The following is a 15,731-nucleotide window of genomic DNA, read 5'->3' on the forward strand; positions in this document are numbered from 1 at the left end:
CTTCATGTTGTTTAATAACTCATTCTCCGAGGCATTTAAGAGAAACCCTAGATCTTCCTTGTCCCATGAAATAGTGGCCACAAGTTTTATCTTGTAGAGTGCTTTGAGATCCTAAGCAAAGGCAACAAAATGAGAACTTAGCCACCATAAGGGGGCATGCTTGGGATACAAGCTGCAATACGTGCTGTTGTGGCAGGTTGGAAGCTTAGAGGCGTACAAAAGTAGCCCAGGAGAGAAGGAGGGAGGGGTGGGAAGAGGAGAAGACTTGCTGCTGTCATTCTAGAGGAATAGGCCCCAGGGCACAGATGGGGATGGGGGGAGGACTATCCTTTTTTTAAGTGAACAAATCGGTCCCCCTTGAACTGGTGGAAGGAAATAGAAACTTTCTGTTCTCTGCTGCTGAAGCTGACCAACAAGTCATTGTCAGATATTTGCAAGATGTGGCATTCATTTTGAGGTGTTCTTGATTTAAGAAAAATTATACATGCAATGATTTAAGAAAAATTATAAATGCAATGAATTAGGAGTGAAAGGGTGCTTCTCTCCCAAAAGATTCACCAAGGGAATCTCTCTTTGGTTGGCTTTCATGCCCAAGCTTTCCCTCTCTCTGTTGCTATCAGAACTTGCAGCCAGATTGTCCTGAAGTGAAGTCCTGTAGGATACTGACGTAGGCGTCTGAACCTCATTTCCCTCCCATGGGCAAGGAGAGAAGCTGAACTGGGAGCCGGAAAGCTGACTTCTTAGAATAGGATTCATAGCCTCTGAACCTCAATTTCCTCATATGTTAAATGAGGGGATTAAATCTGAATTGTAAGGACAGTCCTTTCATGCTGTAACATCACTTCGATTTCAAACTGACATCAGATGAGGAACACCTAAATTCAGCTCTTCTCTGGTTCCCTAGAATTAGCTTTTCGTTTGATATAGGTGATACAGCGCCACCTGCTGTCCTATCTGTGCACTGCAGGTAGGCTGCTTTTAAGTCCATCTAGAGAGCATAGTCAATATAGCTAGGTTGGTATACCTTCTCTTGTATAACTAGTAGTGCCCACTTGCCTTCTGTGTCTAGTCATCTCTGTGTTGCACTTAGCTATTCAAGAGGCTAGCTTTTGAGCTAGAAGCAAACACTCACCTAGTCAAGTTATTTGCATTAGTCACAAAAAGAAATAACTTTACTCCTTCCTCAGCCAAGGAGCCCATGCTCCGGCATTTGGCTGATGTCTACAGACTATCACCATGTAGACAACGCTATGTTCAACCTTAACGGTCTGTTTATTATACTCATTAAGGGTCAATTGGATGGAAAAAAGTCCAAATCAGTGCTCAGTTGTGGTTTCATTTCCTCTTTGGTCCCTGAGGTTAACCCTTAGTTTTTCAGCAGACTTTAGATGACTTCACTCTAACTGCTACCAGTATCAACTAGAGAGTTTTATTTTGTTTTTTAAGAAAATTTTTACTTGAAAGAAATAGTACTCCCACAATGTGAGCAAAATCTACCAATGGTTGGGTCGTTAATGAACAGGGGCGACATAATGGGCAGGTTTATCATATCTAGGAGAGTGCGACACTTGAATCCAGCAAATGGTCTTTATAAACATGCTGTAGCTGCTGCCTCTGCTCTTCCTGTCCTATCACTAGGGCATGACATGAGAAAGACAGGGAGATAAAAGAGAAAGAGCGCCAGACAAGGAGGGCTGTGATCTTTGCTGCTGAGATCAATCACATAAAAGTAAATTTAGAACCAGAAGGTGCCTTGGACAACCCTTTGTCAGAAGAAATAGGGGCCAAGAGCAGTTAAGTGACAGCACAGTGCATAGCACATAGTAGGTGTCTAATAATGCTTGTTGATTGATTAGTTGCCCAGGATTCCCACAGGTATTAAGTAACATAGACCAGATGCTTTGTTTCCAAATCTACTGCTAAATACTTAACCCTCAGAGTTGTTTCCTAGTAGAGTTAGAATTTCTGCAACCATCCTTTTCTATAACCTAGGGGTCTATCATGACATCTCTAAAAGGGCCTCCATTTTGAAGGAGACATGTATTTGAAATCAGAGGAACTGAGTTCAAACCTTGTCTCTGATACATACTATCTATGGAATATGGGGCTAGTCACTTTTGTGACTCAGTTTCTTCACCTGTCAAATCAGGCCTTCTAACATAGCTCTCTAACAGTACCAAGGCCCCTAGTAAAGAATCTACTTTTTTAGAGCTAAATTGACCTCAGTAGTCAGGATTGGTAGTTTAGAAATTAGGTAAATGAACCATAAGGAAGCAGACAGAGGCTCAGCAGCCAAGCAGGCCCAGGCTTTCTTGGCTTCCTTCCCAAACATTCCCGTTTCAGTCTGTTTCCACATGGAGAAATGATCTTCCCCTCTCGCTCTTGTGAATAGCGCTGATCATGATGTGAGTGTTGGCGTGCTGTGTCCTGTTACACTTCAAAGATCAGATGTATTTTGCTGGGGGAGGGTGGCACATTCCCCCAAACTGGGTAAGGAACCTCAAGGAGGTGTATCTACAAGATCTCCTCGTTTGTGGCTTCTGTTCCCTTTTGTTTCCACAGGTCCCTTGGAGCATGTACACTTATCACTTCCCTTCGTCACCACCAAGAACAAAGAGGTCAACGCAACAGCTGTATTGTGGCCCAGCCAAGTGGGGACCCTGACTTATGTGTGGTGGCATGGGAACAACACAGAGGTAGGTTACCTCTGGCTCCCCACACTGAGAAATTTCCTCCTTTTTCAGAACCCAGGCTTCCCATCTCTGCAGCGCAAAACAATCTCCTGTTGACCCACAACCCTGACTCACCCACTCTCGGAATCAAATAAATGATTTTTTTTAAGGCTTCCCAGATTCCAAATGCAAGAACACAAGTTTATGGAGTGTTAATTCTCTAAGACAACTTTGGGGACCACCTAGCTAACCCTCTCCTTTGAAAGATAGTGAGACAGAGGCCTGGAGAGGGACAGTGTTTTGCTCATTAATACAGATGAGAAAACTGAAGCTCAGAGGGTTGAAGTGAAGCTGAGCTGTTAGTTAAATACAGAACCAGGATTAGATCCCAGATCTTCTGCCCTCTAGCCTTCTGCTTTTCCTACTAGACCACATGGATTAATTAATCACCTAGATGGTGCTCATAGATATTTCAGTCAGGTGTGTCTATATCTGGAGGTAGAGACAGGTGTATAATAGAGAGATTCTTAAGGAATGGCAGAAGGTGGTGTGTTGGACGATGGTGGTGAGGACAGAGGACACTGACTTTATCATCAAAGTAATAATAATACCTAACATTTACAGTGGGATTTAAGGTTTACAAGGCACTTTACAAGCATCATCTAACTTAATCCTCATGGGACAGCTAGGTGGCATAGTGGATAGATGCTAGGCCTGGAGTCAGGAGGACCTGAGTTTAAATTCAGCTTCAGACACTAGCTGTATGACCCTTCAGTTTCCTCATTTGTCTAATGAGCTGGAGAAGAAAATGACAAACCACTCCAGTATCTTTGCCAAGAAAACCCCAAATGGGGTCAGGAAGAGTCAGACATGCCTGAAACAATTGAACAACTTAATCCTCATAACGTTCTTGTTTCATAAGAAAAGCTATTATACCAGTTTTACAGATGAGAAAGCGAGGCCCAAAGAGACTAAATGAGTCTCTCAGGGTCACACAGCTTGTAAGTTTCTCAGGTGCAATTCAAAGCCAGGTGTTTTTGACTCTTCAGTCTGGTGCTCCAGGTACTACCCCATGCCCAAAATGGTATTAGGGAACTAGAAGGCAATAGGGTTCTTGGCTATATAGTCTATGTAGGGATTAGAAACATCTTCTCTGGAGCTTCCAAAGTGCAGCATGTTCCCTCCTTGCTAACTCTGGAAATGAAGTGACTTTGTTTTAGACATCTTGATCTTTGAGCAATGTCACTTTTAATTTGGAGACATTACCCCTTAGGCTGAGTGCATCTTATGTAAATCAGGAAGCCTCTTCACTAGAGCTGAATTTCTGCTTTCACTCGAGAGGTGTCTTTGCATAGCCCCAGGGAGTTGAAAAACTTATCTTGTACCTACCTAGTTATGCTTCTTGCATGACTGTGGAGGAGAGCCCATCACTGGCTTCCCTCCCATCTCTGCTGGGAGTGAAGCACAAAGAAGGCCTACTTTTTCCTCCCTGTTAAATTATGTGTGCAAACGTGGCCCATTACCTCTCACTGGTGGATGAGAAATGTATCTAGTTTGACCATCAGAGAAAAAAGGGGATGAAAAAGTCTGGGATCTTTCTGCTGTGTCTTTGCAGAGTCTTCTGGAGGTTTTTCCCTTCTTGGACACACACACACACACACAAAACCTTTCTCCCAATGAGCCTTAATATTAGTACTTAGTTTTGTGTCCAATGCTTCCCTCTCCTTTACATAGGCTTAAATGAATTTTGATTTAAAAATTAATTAAGTGAACTCAAGGAAAGACTGAAAAGCAATGTTTGTGTGGAGTGAGTCAGGGGAGGTCAGTAGGCTAATAATCTTTCCCTTCTGTACTCCCATGGCCAATTCTTTTGCAAGGTACCATACCAAGTGACTTTGATTCTTCTGTTTTTCCATTTAATTTCCCCAATCCACTATCCAATTAATTTCTACTTCCTTATTCAGAAAGAAGGGCAGATTTCCCAGCAGCTACCTTCTGCAAAAGTCCCCACAGGATCTACTAAGAGGAATCCAGGACAGGCAAGGTTCCTGCTCTCTAGCCAGTAGCTTAGTTCTCTTGAATGGTCAGAAAATCTTGCATGGGGCTAGAGTAACACAGAGCCTCTGGACCAATCGGAATCCCTCTTCAATCCAAGAGAATTACTTGACAATGGGATTTGGACAGATAGAGATATTCTGCATGCCAAAGAACTGTGACCCATTTTAATGATCCCGAATTTCACTTTTGAAAATGGTTCTCATGGGGGCAGCTAGGTGGTGCAGTGTGTAGAGCACCCAGCCCTGGAGTCAGGAGGACCTGAGTTCAAATTCGGCCTCAGACACTTGACATACTTACTAGCTGTGTAACCTTGGGCAAGTCACTTAACCCCAATTGCCCTGCTTTCCCCCCTCCAAAAAAAAAAAAAGAAAATGGTTCTCATAAGGACAGCTACCTCAGTCCTGGATTCAGAGGTCTGGAATTTCAGATCTGCCACTTAGTACCTGTGTGACCTTGGGCCAGTTACTTAACTTTACTTGTTCTCCATTTTATCATCTGAAAAATTATGAGGCATAGTCTAAGTTCAGTTTTACAAGTTCGCAGAGATTCCACATTACAGGCCCAGAGTTAAAAATAGTGTACAAACACCTCTCCCTATTATATCCACTTAGGCATTTCTGCTAATTATGACTCTAGTTCCTAGCCCAGAGCCTGGCCCCTTTTAGATGCTTAATAAAGGCTTTTTGATTGACTCATTGGTTGACCAAGTAACCATGTTGATAGGAGGGAGGGAGAGAGGGAGGGAGAGAGGCAGCCTTGTCTTTCAACTCTGGGCTTCTGTTTATGTGATTATAGCCTCTGATCACCCTGGAGGGAAGCAAATCATTTAAATTTACTTCAGAAGGAATGAACACTATAACAGTACAGGTCTCAGCCGGCAGTGCGATTCTTCAGGACACAAAAACCATCGCAGTGTATGGTGAGTGCCTCTTTCTGAGATGTGACAGTTACTTTCAGGTCAAAGTGAGTAGCACTTGTGTGAGTCTGGGAGAGCATGGGGACAAAACTCTTAAGTGTTGCCTAGGGAAGACTGGGAAACAAGTGGACTTGATAGGGTAAAGACTAAGAGCTGGATAGGAACTTGGAGGCCGTCTCTTCCAACCACCTCATTTTAAAGAGGAGAAAATTGACTCCTCAGAATAATATTTGTTGCATACATATGAAATTGAAGGAAATGCTAAATTTCATCTAGAAGTTGCTAAAAATAAAGATAATTTTGTTTTTCTACCCACAGTTATAAACCCCCTGAAATTAACTCATGGGGCCTGTAGATTTCAAGAACCCCTTGTCTAAGGTGTCTGTTGATACTCTTCTATGAGGACAGGAGAACACTGGTGCTCATATATCTACTGTATGAATTCTGAACTGAGGTGTTTGGAAATGAGATCATTTTATCAAGGAGAAATTCCTTGGTCTTGTGGAGAAATCCTTTTTTTTTTTTTTCATGTAGGCTGCTTCTTTACTCTTATCTCACCAACTTGTCAGCAAGATAAAGTACAGAAATTCATTTAGAAGTAAAATTGAACATGGTCTGAAGGCCAATGCAGCTCTAAGAACAGTAGATTTGGAGTGGCCACATGCTTAGTGCACTATTTTCTTCAAATGAGTTGGCTGGGGAAGAATGAGCTGCAGTCAAGACAATGTTTGGTTTCCTTCCTTCCTTCCTTCCTTTCTTCCTTCCTTCCTTCCTTCCTTCCTTCCTTCCTTCCTTCCTTCCTTCCTTCCTTCTCTCTGTCTCTGTCTCTCTCTGTCTTTCTGTCTCTCTCTCTCTCCCTCCCTCTCTCCCTCTGTCCCTCTCCCTTTTTTCCTCTCTCCCTTCCTCCCTTCCCCCTTCCTTCTCTCTGTCTCTGTCTCTCTGTCTCTCTCTCTCTCTCTCCCTCCCTCTTTCTCTCCCTCTGTCCCTCTCCCTCTCCCTTTTTTCCTCTCTCCCTCCCTCCCTTCCCCCTTCCTTCTCTCTTTCATCTTGGTCCCCTCTGAACCCGTAGCAGAGGGAGCAAAGCATTTTCCACTGATTATTTCATTTAGTACTCCCAACTCCCTTATAAGGCAGATGCTATTTTTATTTACATTTTAAGAATGAGAAAACTGAGTCGGAGAAAGGTTAATTGACGTGCTTAGGGTTCTACAACTAATAAGTCTGAGATAGCTTTCAAACCCAGGTCTTCCTGACTCCATGTTTAACATTCCATATGCTGTTCTACGCTGTTGTCTCCCCTAAAAGGCTTTAGAGTCTTAAAGAGTTGCCTTACCCAGGGTCATATGTCCAGTATTTGTGAAAGGTGGGATTTGAATCAACCCAGGTCTTTCTGTTTTCAAAGCTGCAACCCCCCATTCATTATATGAAACTGTTTCTCAATGTATTTCTCCATATATATAGATAATGTGAATACATATATATATGTATATGTATATACATTTAAGATATAGTAGACAGGTCTCCAGACAGACTCAAGGAGCATAACAGAGAGACTTGGAGAAGCTCTGTAGACCCATTCTTTTCTACAGTTTGTTAAACCTACTTTAAGTTTAGGCTCAAGCACAGTGGTATCAAACTCAAACAGAAACAGGGCCACCAAACGGTACATAAGCATCCCTGTGGGCTACATATTGACTTAGAAAACCACATATTCACATTATCTCTGTTCTACTGTATTTTTATTTATTTTCTCCAATTTTTGAAGTATAGGTTAATTAGGTTAGGGCCACCCTGTTGTGGGTTGTATTCAGTGGGTCATATATTTGGTACCTCTAACCTGGAGGCTTTCATTCAGTGATAGCTGAGTCCTTTTTTTTCAGGGGTCTTCTCTCTAACCTTCCTCTCAGTGAGCTCACCTTTAATCTTCCTCTCTCTCTCCCTCATCTCCCAATATCTTCCCCCTTTCTTTTCTGCCATAACTGTACCAATGGCACATAGGGTGTTTGTTAGTTCCTTTGATGACTCTTGTGACTAAACAATTTACTGGCCTCTTGAATAGAATCTCTGGAAATTTGAGCTAGATGGGATCTTAGAGATTGTTTACAAGATCTCAGGAAAAAGAGAAGAATTACCCAAGACCATATAGTGTGTTAGCTACAAAGTCAAAATAAGAGCCAAGTCTCGTATGCTTCTGAATTCAGAACTTTTCCCACAATCTCCTGCTTCTCAGTCCCTTACCTTCTTATAACTTTAAGGGAGGTAGCTGGTACAGTGTGAAGAGTGCTGGATTTACAATCAGATGGCTAAGTTCAAATCTTCATTCTACCATTTACTAACTTGGTGATGTTGAGTGATCAGTCAGTCAATAAGCATTTATTAAGTGCCTACTATGGGCCAGGCACAGTGCTAGGCACAACAGATACAAATACCAAGGATTGAACAATCCCTACTCACAATAACCATATATTCTCATGTCAGACATGGGAAGAGTGGCAAAGAGAAAACGTCTTTCTAAAGTCATATTTGTCATCTGAAGGAAGGAATGAAGCCACAAGCTGGACTCTTGAGAAGGAAAAAGCTGTGTTGATTTATTTCTCCTAAATTTGCTTCAGGGCACAGGTTTTCTTTTAAATTAAAAATGCAAATGTGCAGAATCCATCTCTGTGAGCAGCTGTAAAAAAAAAAAAAGTAATTGGTGTTTGCCCTTTTTGTTCCTCCCACAATGCTTTCCTATTTTCAAAACAGACTTTGGTGTAATGTTTCTAATTCCCCATCCTTGCACCCTGCTGTTTAATGTAGAAATTAGGGTCTCTTTTTCAACTAAAATTCTCCCCACCCCCACCTCAATCCCTTTTTTATAATCTATACACTTTACCAAGGCACCTTTTCTTTGCAGTATAGCAAAAACAAATGGGGGAGGGGAGAAGGATAATGAGGGGAAGAAAGTAAACTGAAGTTCTTAAAGTAAAATGTGGAGTCACAGTGGGTGGCTTCTCACTGCTGGCATTTACTGAGCAACTTAATTAATATGCATCTCATTATTCTTCGTCAGGGCTGAGGTAGTGATATTCATGTAGGTGACCAGTGGCTCATAAAATAGGCTTTGAAAAATACATCTATGGAATAAGGTACGAACCATAAAGGCAAATGTGGTCATGCGAGAGTCTCCAAAGCATGTGTTTGATAAGCCTTTAGTAATTGTTAAGAAATGCTTAAGTATTTTTTATGCCTCCTGTGTGACTAATATGGAGCCCCTATGTCTGTTAGTCCTTCTGAAACTCAAACACTATTTTCGACCTATGGATTTTGACATCAAACGATTCCCCTTGCTCATTTAATAGCTCATTTAAGTAAGTTCTACTGTCTCAGAGTTAAATGGGTAAAAAACCACTTCCTTGAATCCCTGGCACTTCAGTCTCTGGATATGTGTATAGTGTGCACTCTGTTGTTGTTAAGTGTTGGGGTTGGTAAGGGACATGGGAGTATTTTGATTCACTGAGTTCTCCTGCCCTTATGTCCTCAGAGGAATTCCAGTCTCTCCGCCTGTCCTTCTCTCCAAACCTGGATGACTATAACCCAGACATCCCAGAGTGGAGGCGGGACATCAGCCGAGTCATCAAAAGAGCCCTAGTTGAAGTGAGTGAAGAAGACTGCTTCTCCTGACCTGGGGATGGGCCATCTACAGCCTTGGAGAGATTTGTGGTGATGTGGTGCATGTCAAGACTGAGCAGCCAGAAACTGGGGGATCACAGGCAGACCGCAACATTACTAAACATGACTTCTGTGTAGAGCTCTGTGTTAGGCCCTATGGGAAAGAGAGATGAAGAGAAACAAAATATATGTTTCCTGTCCATGTTGTATAGAATTAGGAATTAGGGATTAGGGTTAGAAATGGAATTATAGTTAAGAGAATCATCCGATGTTGGAGCTGAGAGTGAATTATGATAGGATCTGGTCCATGCCCTTCACTGTACAGATGAGGAAAATGTATTTTGTTTGGGGAATCAAAACACACACACACACACACACACTCACACGCACATGCACATACACACGCATGCACTCACACAGGCATGCACCCACTCCTCTGAAGAGGACTTAGAAATACTTAGCAGGGCAAAACAACCCAAAAAATTAAAATCATAATGAAAAACTGACTCAGTTGTGCTGGAGGCACACAGAAAACAAGGACCAAGGTTGGATCTTAGGGGATTGTTGAATTTAGAGGTAGAGAGACTTTTAGAGCTCTATTACAAGTTACCTAGCATGGGGTAGTGGAAAGACAAGTCACTTCCCTTTGCCTGGCTTCAGATTCCTAATCTGTAAAAAACGGTTTGACCGAATGATTTCAAAGGTCTCTTTTAGCTCTAAATCATAAGTTCCAGTTCTTCTAGTTTTTCCAAATTGAGTGCCAAGGCAATGCTAATGGTTGTTGTTCAGGCATTTCAGTTGTGTTCTCTGTGACTCCATTTGGGGTTTTCTTGGCAGAGACACTGGAGTGAGACATTTCCTTCTCTAGCTCATTTTACAAATGACGAAACTGAGGCAAATAGGGTTAAGTGACTCGCCCAGCACCTCATAGCTAGTAGGTATCTGAGGTCAAATTTGAATTCAGGTCTTCGTGGTTAAAGGCATCACCCAGCTTCCCCAATACTAGCAATAGGGCTGTTTTTCTCCACCCTGAAGTATCTCTCATAGGCAATTTGAAAAGTTCCCTTTCATTTAGTCATTCTTCTCTCTCACACAATCCATATTCCTGGGAATAAGTGAAGAGCCAACCTTGAGAAATGTTTGTAGGAATTCTCTGTGGTAGGTCATAGGCTCTACACCAACCATATTTTATATCATTATATTAACACCGCAGCTGCTTCTTCCTGATGGATGGGAGAGGGCATTGAGAAGACCCAGGTTAGAATTCTGCCTCAGATGCATAATGGCTTTGTTACCCTGGGTAAGTCATGTGATCTCTCTGGGCCTCAGTTTCCTCATCTGTAAAATGAGGAGGTTGGACCAGGTAACCCTTAAGGTCTATGCTTCTGTAATCTTCATCTCACACAATTACATATACTGTGTGCCAGCATATATGTCCCAAGTGAGAAGAAGGGAAATGGGCAGTTGGTAACATCTAGAAGGAAAGATGCCACTCAGAGCTTGGTGCCAGCTCTCAGTCCTTCCACTTCATAGCCACCTTTGGATTCTCTATCTAATTAAATTACATTTAGCAAACATGTATTATACAAGGCCCTGTCCTAAAACTAAGAAAAGCACTGAGGCAGTATGTGTATACGTGTGTGTGAGTGGAGAGTGAAAAGACCACCTTCACATGCCCATTGGCAGGTGTAATCTGCAGCTCTGCCATCATGGATCTCCTCAGGACACGAGAGGCAGTATCCAGAACACCTTTATATCAGAGCTGTCCCAAATGCAGCCTGCGGACTGCATGTAGTGGGATTTATGCAGCCTGCCTACAAGCATAGAAATTTACATAAATGCTTTAGTAAATGAAGCCCAGCTACCGCAGAGCTCTCACTAAAATGGCAAATCAAAATATATTGTCTATTGTTTCAATAAAACCAAAGGTTGGCGGAAAGCTAGGTGGCGCAGTGAGTAGAGCACCAGCCCTGGAATCAGGAGGATCTGAGTTCAAATGTGACCTCAGACACTTGACACACTTACTAGCTGTGTGACCTTGGGCAAGTCACTTAACCCCAATTGCCCTGCCTTCCCCTCTCCAAAAAAAAAAAAAAAGTAAAAAAAAAAACTAAGATTGGACAGCCCTGCTTTACATAATGGAGGGCTGGCCATTAGGGGATGTCCTATGCTAATTCTGATTCCCACCACATCATGCACTCTTGATCCTATGTAATCTTTCCTTGGTGTCTGGTTATCTGCTGTCTGGCACCTTTCACTGGCAGGGTGGGTCCCTCCTCGTCTACCATATCTTACCCCAGCATAGGTGATGATACATCCCCTTCCTTGACCCCCTGCCAATTCACATCTGGCTTGATGGTGGTTACAACTCTGACAATAGCCCTTGGCTGTGGACGTCTTGAACAGTAGTCTGTTCCTCCCGCCACTCCAGGGATTGATCAAGCTGACCTGCTTTAGCTCAGCAGTAGCCAGCACATTCTGCCTCTTGTCATCCATACCTATTCCCTTGCTTCCTAGAGATCAGGTGCTCTGGGCCTCAGCTTTCCTGCCAGCTGTCTAGAAAGCTAGAAAAGGCTTCTAATTACCGTTCTTGAAACGTGGAGTTCCATATTCTGCTGAGTATAGTGATAGGTGGGTTTTATTCTCCTCGGGGGCAGAAATGACGGCTTATCACACCATTTTGAGAGTCATCCTGAATTGTCTCATTCAAAGAGCTTCCCCCACTCAGCAGACTACTTGTAAGCCAGATACCCTTCCCAGGTCCAATCCTACTTTCTGTGAACCGCAAGGCCTTCAAAATTTTACTCTAATGCTTAATTACTGGAGAGTAAAAGTACATTTTGAAAATAGTTTCTTCATTTGACTCCTGGGTGAAATCAACCGTAGTTCAACAACCTTCCACAAACACGTTTTAAGCAACTATAATAGATGAGGAATGGTTCTAGGTGCTGGAGGTAAAGAGACAAAAGAAAGTCATTCCTGCCCTGTTGGAAATGAGATTCTACTGCTAGAATTCTATCTCTTATGAAGCAAAATCTGTCAAAAGCTTTTCTTGTCTGAAGGACATGCTAAATAGGACTTATTAAAAGGCAGTCCTGCTTATGGAATAACTTCATAACACTCCCCACGAGAACAGACTTCTAGCAAAGTTTTCAGGGCTTTAGGGGAGAGCTACATTCCCAATGACAGTACTCTCTTCTTTCCTCATAGCTTTCAACCCTGTTGCAGTAGGACTCGTTTGTTTGTTTGAACAGATGAATTCATCACATTGGCTTCCTTGACTTTGATGGGAGTCTCTCTGTCTCTTCTCCAACCCAGGCCACAGGTGTTTCAAGCCAACACATATTGGTAGCAGTGCTTCCAGGCCTACCCACAGCTGCTGAACTCTTTGTCTTGCCCTATCAGGATGCTTCAGGAGAAAACAAAAGATCATCAGAGGACCTGGAGCAGGTGAGTCCCCCTGGGGAAGAACTGGAGCTTCTCGCTATGATCTGAAGTGAAACTTTTTGTGACATCCAAACCACCCATCAGCCATCTGACCAGATGAAATAGCATAGGGATGAATAAAGAAGATTGAAACTAGAGGACATCAGCTCAGGCTCGACTAAGGCAAAAGGACTCAAGCCTTTTGGGCCTCAATTTCTAAATCTAAAATGGGAAGATTTCTCTGTCTTCGCTTTCTCATAGTTACTTTTTTTTGACTTTTAAAATTTAATTTATTTAATATATTTAGTTTTCAGCATTGATTTTCACAAGAGTTTGAATTACGAGTTTTCTCCCCATTTCTACCCTCCCACCCACTCCAAGATGGCATATATTCTGGTTGCCCCTTTCCCCAGTCAGCCCTCCCTTCTGTCACCCCGCTCCCCTCCCATCCCCTTTTCCCTTCCTTTCTTGTAGGGCAAGATAAATTTCTGCGCCCCATTGCCTATGTATCTTATTTCCTAGTTGCTTGCAACAACTTTTTTTTTTGTTTTGTTTTTGAACATCTGTTTTTAAAACTTTGAGTTCCAAATTCTCTCCCCTCTTCCCTCCCCACCCACCCTCCCTAAGAAGGCAAGCAATGCAACATAGGCCACATGCATTATCATTATGTAAAATCCTTCCACAATACTCATGTTGTGAAGGACTAACTATATTTTGCTCCTTCCTAACCTATCCCCCTTTATTGAATTTTCTCCCTTGGCCCTGTCCCTTTTTGAAAGTGTTTGCTTTTGAATACTTCCTCCCCCATCTGCCCTCCCTTCTATCATCCCCCCTTTTTTTAATCTTCTTCCTCCTTCTTTCCTGTGGGGTAAGATACCCAATTGAGTTTGTATGGTATTCCCTCCTCAGGTCAAATCTGATGAGAACAAGATTCACTCATTCCCCCTCACCTGCCCCCTCTTCCCTTCCTACAGAATTGCTTTTTCTTGCCACTTTTATGTGAGATAATTTACCCCGTTCTATCTCTCCCTCTCTCCATCTCTCCATATATTCCTCTCTCATCCCTTAATTTGATTTTTTTTTTAGATATCATCCCTTCATATTCAACTCACCCTGTGCCCTCTGTCTATATATATATATATATGTATTATATATACACACATACATACATACACATACATATACATACATACATACACACACATACACATATATACATACATACACACACACACACACACACACACACACACATATATATATATGCATATTCCCTTCAGCTACCCTAAATACTGAGGTCTCATGAATCATACACATTATCTTTCCATGTAGGAATATAAACAAAACAGTTCAACATTAGTAAGTCCCTTGTGAATTCCTTTTCTTGTTTCCCTTTTCATGCTTCTCTTGATTCTTGTGTTTGAAAGTCAAATTTTCTATTCAGCTCTTGTCTTTTCACTGAGAAAGCTTGAAAGTCTTCTATTTTACTGAAAATCCATATTTTGCCTTGGAACATGATGCTCAGTTTTGCTGGGTAGGTGATTCTTGGTTTTAATCCTAGCTCCATTGACCTCCAGAATATCATATTCCAAGCCCTTCAATCCCTTAATGTAGAAACTGCTAGATCTTGTGTTATTCTGATTATGTTTCCACAATACTCAAATTGTTTCTTTCTGGATGCTTGCAGTATTTTCTTCTTGATCTGGGAGCTCTGGAATTTGGCAATAACATTCCTAGGAGTTTTCTTTTGGGATCTATTTGAGGAGGCAATCTGTGGATTCTTTCAATTTCTGTTTTACGCTCTGGCTCCAGAATATCAGGGCAGCTCTCCTTGATAATTTTTTGAAAGATGATATCTAGGCTCTTTTTTGATCATGGCTTTCAGGTAGTCCAATAATTTTTAAATTATCTCTCCTGGCTCTATTTTCCAGGTCAGTGCTTTTTCCAATGAGATATTTCACATTGTCTTCCACTTTTTCATTCCTTTTGTTCTGTTTTATAATATCTTGATTTCTCATCAATTCACTAGCTTCCACTTGCTCCAATCTAATTTTTAAGGTAGTATTTTCTTCAGTGGTCTTTTGGACCTCCTTTTCCATTTGGCTAATTCTGCCTTTCAAGGCATTCTTCTCCTCATGGGCTTTTTGGAGCTCTTTTGCCATTTGACTTAGTCTGTTTTTTAAGATGTTGTTTTCTTCAGTATTTTTTTTTCCGTATTTTTTTGGGTCTCCTTTAGCATGTCATTGACTTGTTTTTCATGGTTTTCTCGCATCCTTCTCATTTCTCTTCCCAATTTTTCCTCTACTTCTCTAACTTGCTTTTCTAAATCCTTTTTGAGCTCTTCTATGGCCTGAGACCATTTCATGTTTTTCTTGGAGGCTTTTGTTGTGGGCTCTTTGACTTTGTTGACTTCTTCTGGTTGTATGTTGTGGTCTTCTTTGTCACCAAAGAAAGTTTTGAAAGTCTGAGACTGAATATGAGTCCGTTTTTGCTGCCTGGGCATGTTCCCAGCCAACTTACTTGACCCTTGAGTTTTTTGTTGGGGTATGACTGCTTGTAGAGTAAAGAGTACTTTGTTCCAAGCTTGAGGGGATGCACTGTTATTTTCAGAGCTATTTCTATACAACAAGCTCTACCACACCAGCACTCCTCCTTCCTCAAGAACCACCAACCCAGCCCTGACTCAGATCTTAGGCAGGCTCTGTACCCCTGCTCTGATCCACTACTTAATTCCTCCCACCAGGTGGGCCTGGGACTGGAAGCAACTGCAGCTGTAGTTCTGTAGCTGCCCCACCTCCACTGCCCCCGGGCCATAGCTGAACTCCTTCCACTGTGTCCCCGCAGCTTTTCCCACCAACCTTCTCTATTGTCTTTGGTGTTTGTGGGTTGAGAAGTCTGGTAACTGCCACAGCTCGCCGATTCAGGGAGCTAGGGCCTTTTCTGCCCGGCTCCTGGTCTGGTTGGTCCTGCCGCCACCCATGCTGGGCTCCTCTCTCCTCTGCTCCCCT

The 15,731-nt window shown here is 42.3% G+C and overlaps 1 protein-coding gene across 6 annotated transcripts in view; it reads left to right on the forward strand.

The window, feature by feature from the left end:
* The window catches only part of SORCS1 (sortilin related VPS10 domain containing receptor 1), a 719,989-nt gene that overhangs the window by 670,086 nt on the left and 34,172 nt on the right, over positions 1-15,731 (forward strand). For all 6 annotated transcript variants that reach the window (XM_036735441.1, XM_036735437.1, XM_036735435.1 and 3 more), the window contains 4 exons: positions 2,563-2,696; positions 5,526-5,649; positions 9,170-9,282; positions 12,616-12,747. In XM_036735441.1, coding sequence (XP_036591336.1) covers positions 2,563-2,696; positions 5,526-5,649; positions 9,170-9,282; positions 12,616-12,747 — 503 coding nt within the window. The remainder of the gene's footprint in view (positions 1-2,562; positions 2,697-5,525; positions 5,650-9,169; positions 9,283-12,615; positions 12,748-15,731) is intronic.

Source organism: Trichosurus vulpecula, chromosome 8 (assembly GCF_011100635.1).
Source record: "Trichosurus vulpecula isolate mTriVul1 chromosome 8, mTriVul1.pri, whole genome shotgun sequence".
NCBI classification, from domain to species: domain Eukaryota; kingdom Metazoa; phylum Chordata; class Mammalia; order Diprotodontia; family Phalangeridae; genus Trichosurus; species Trichosurus vulpecula.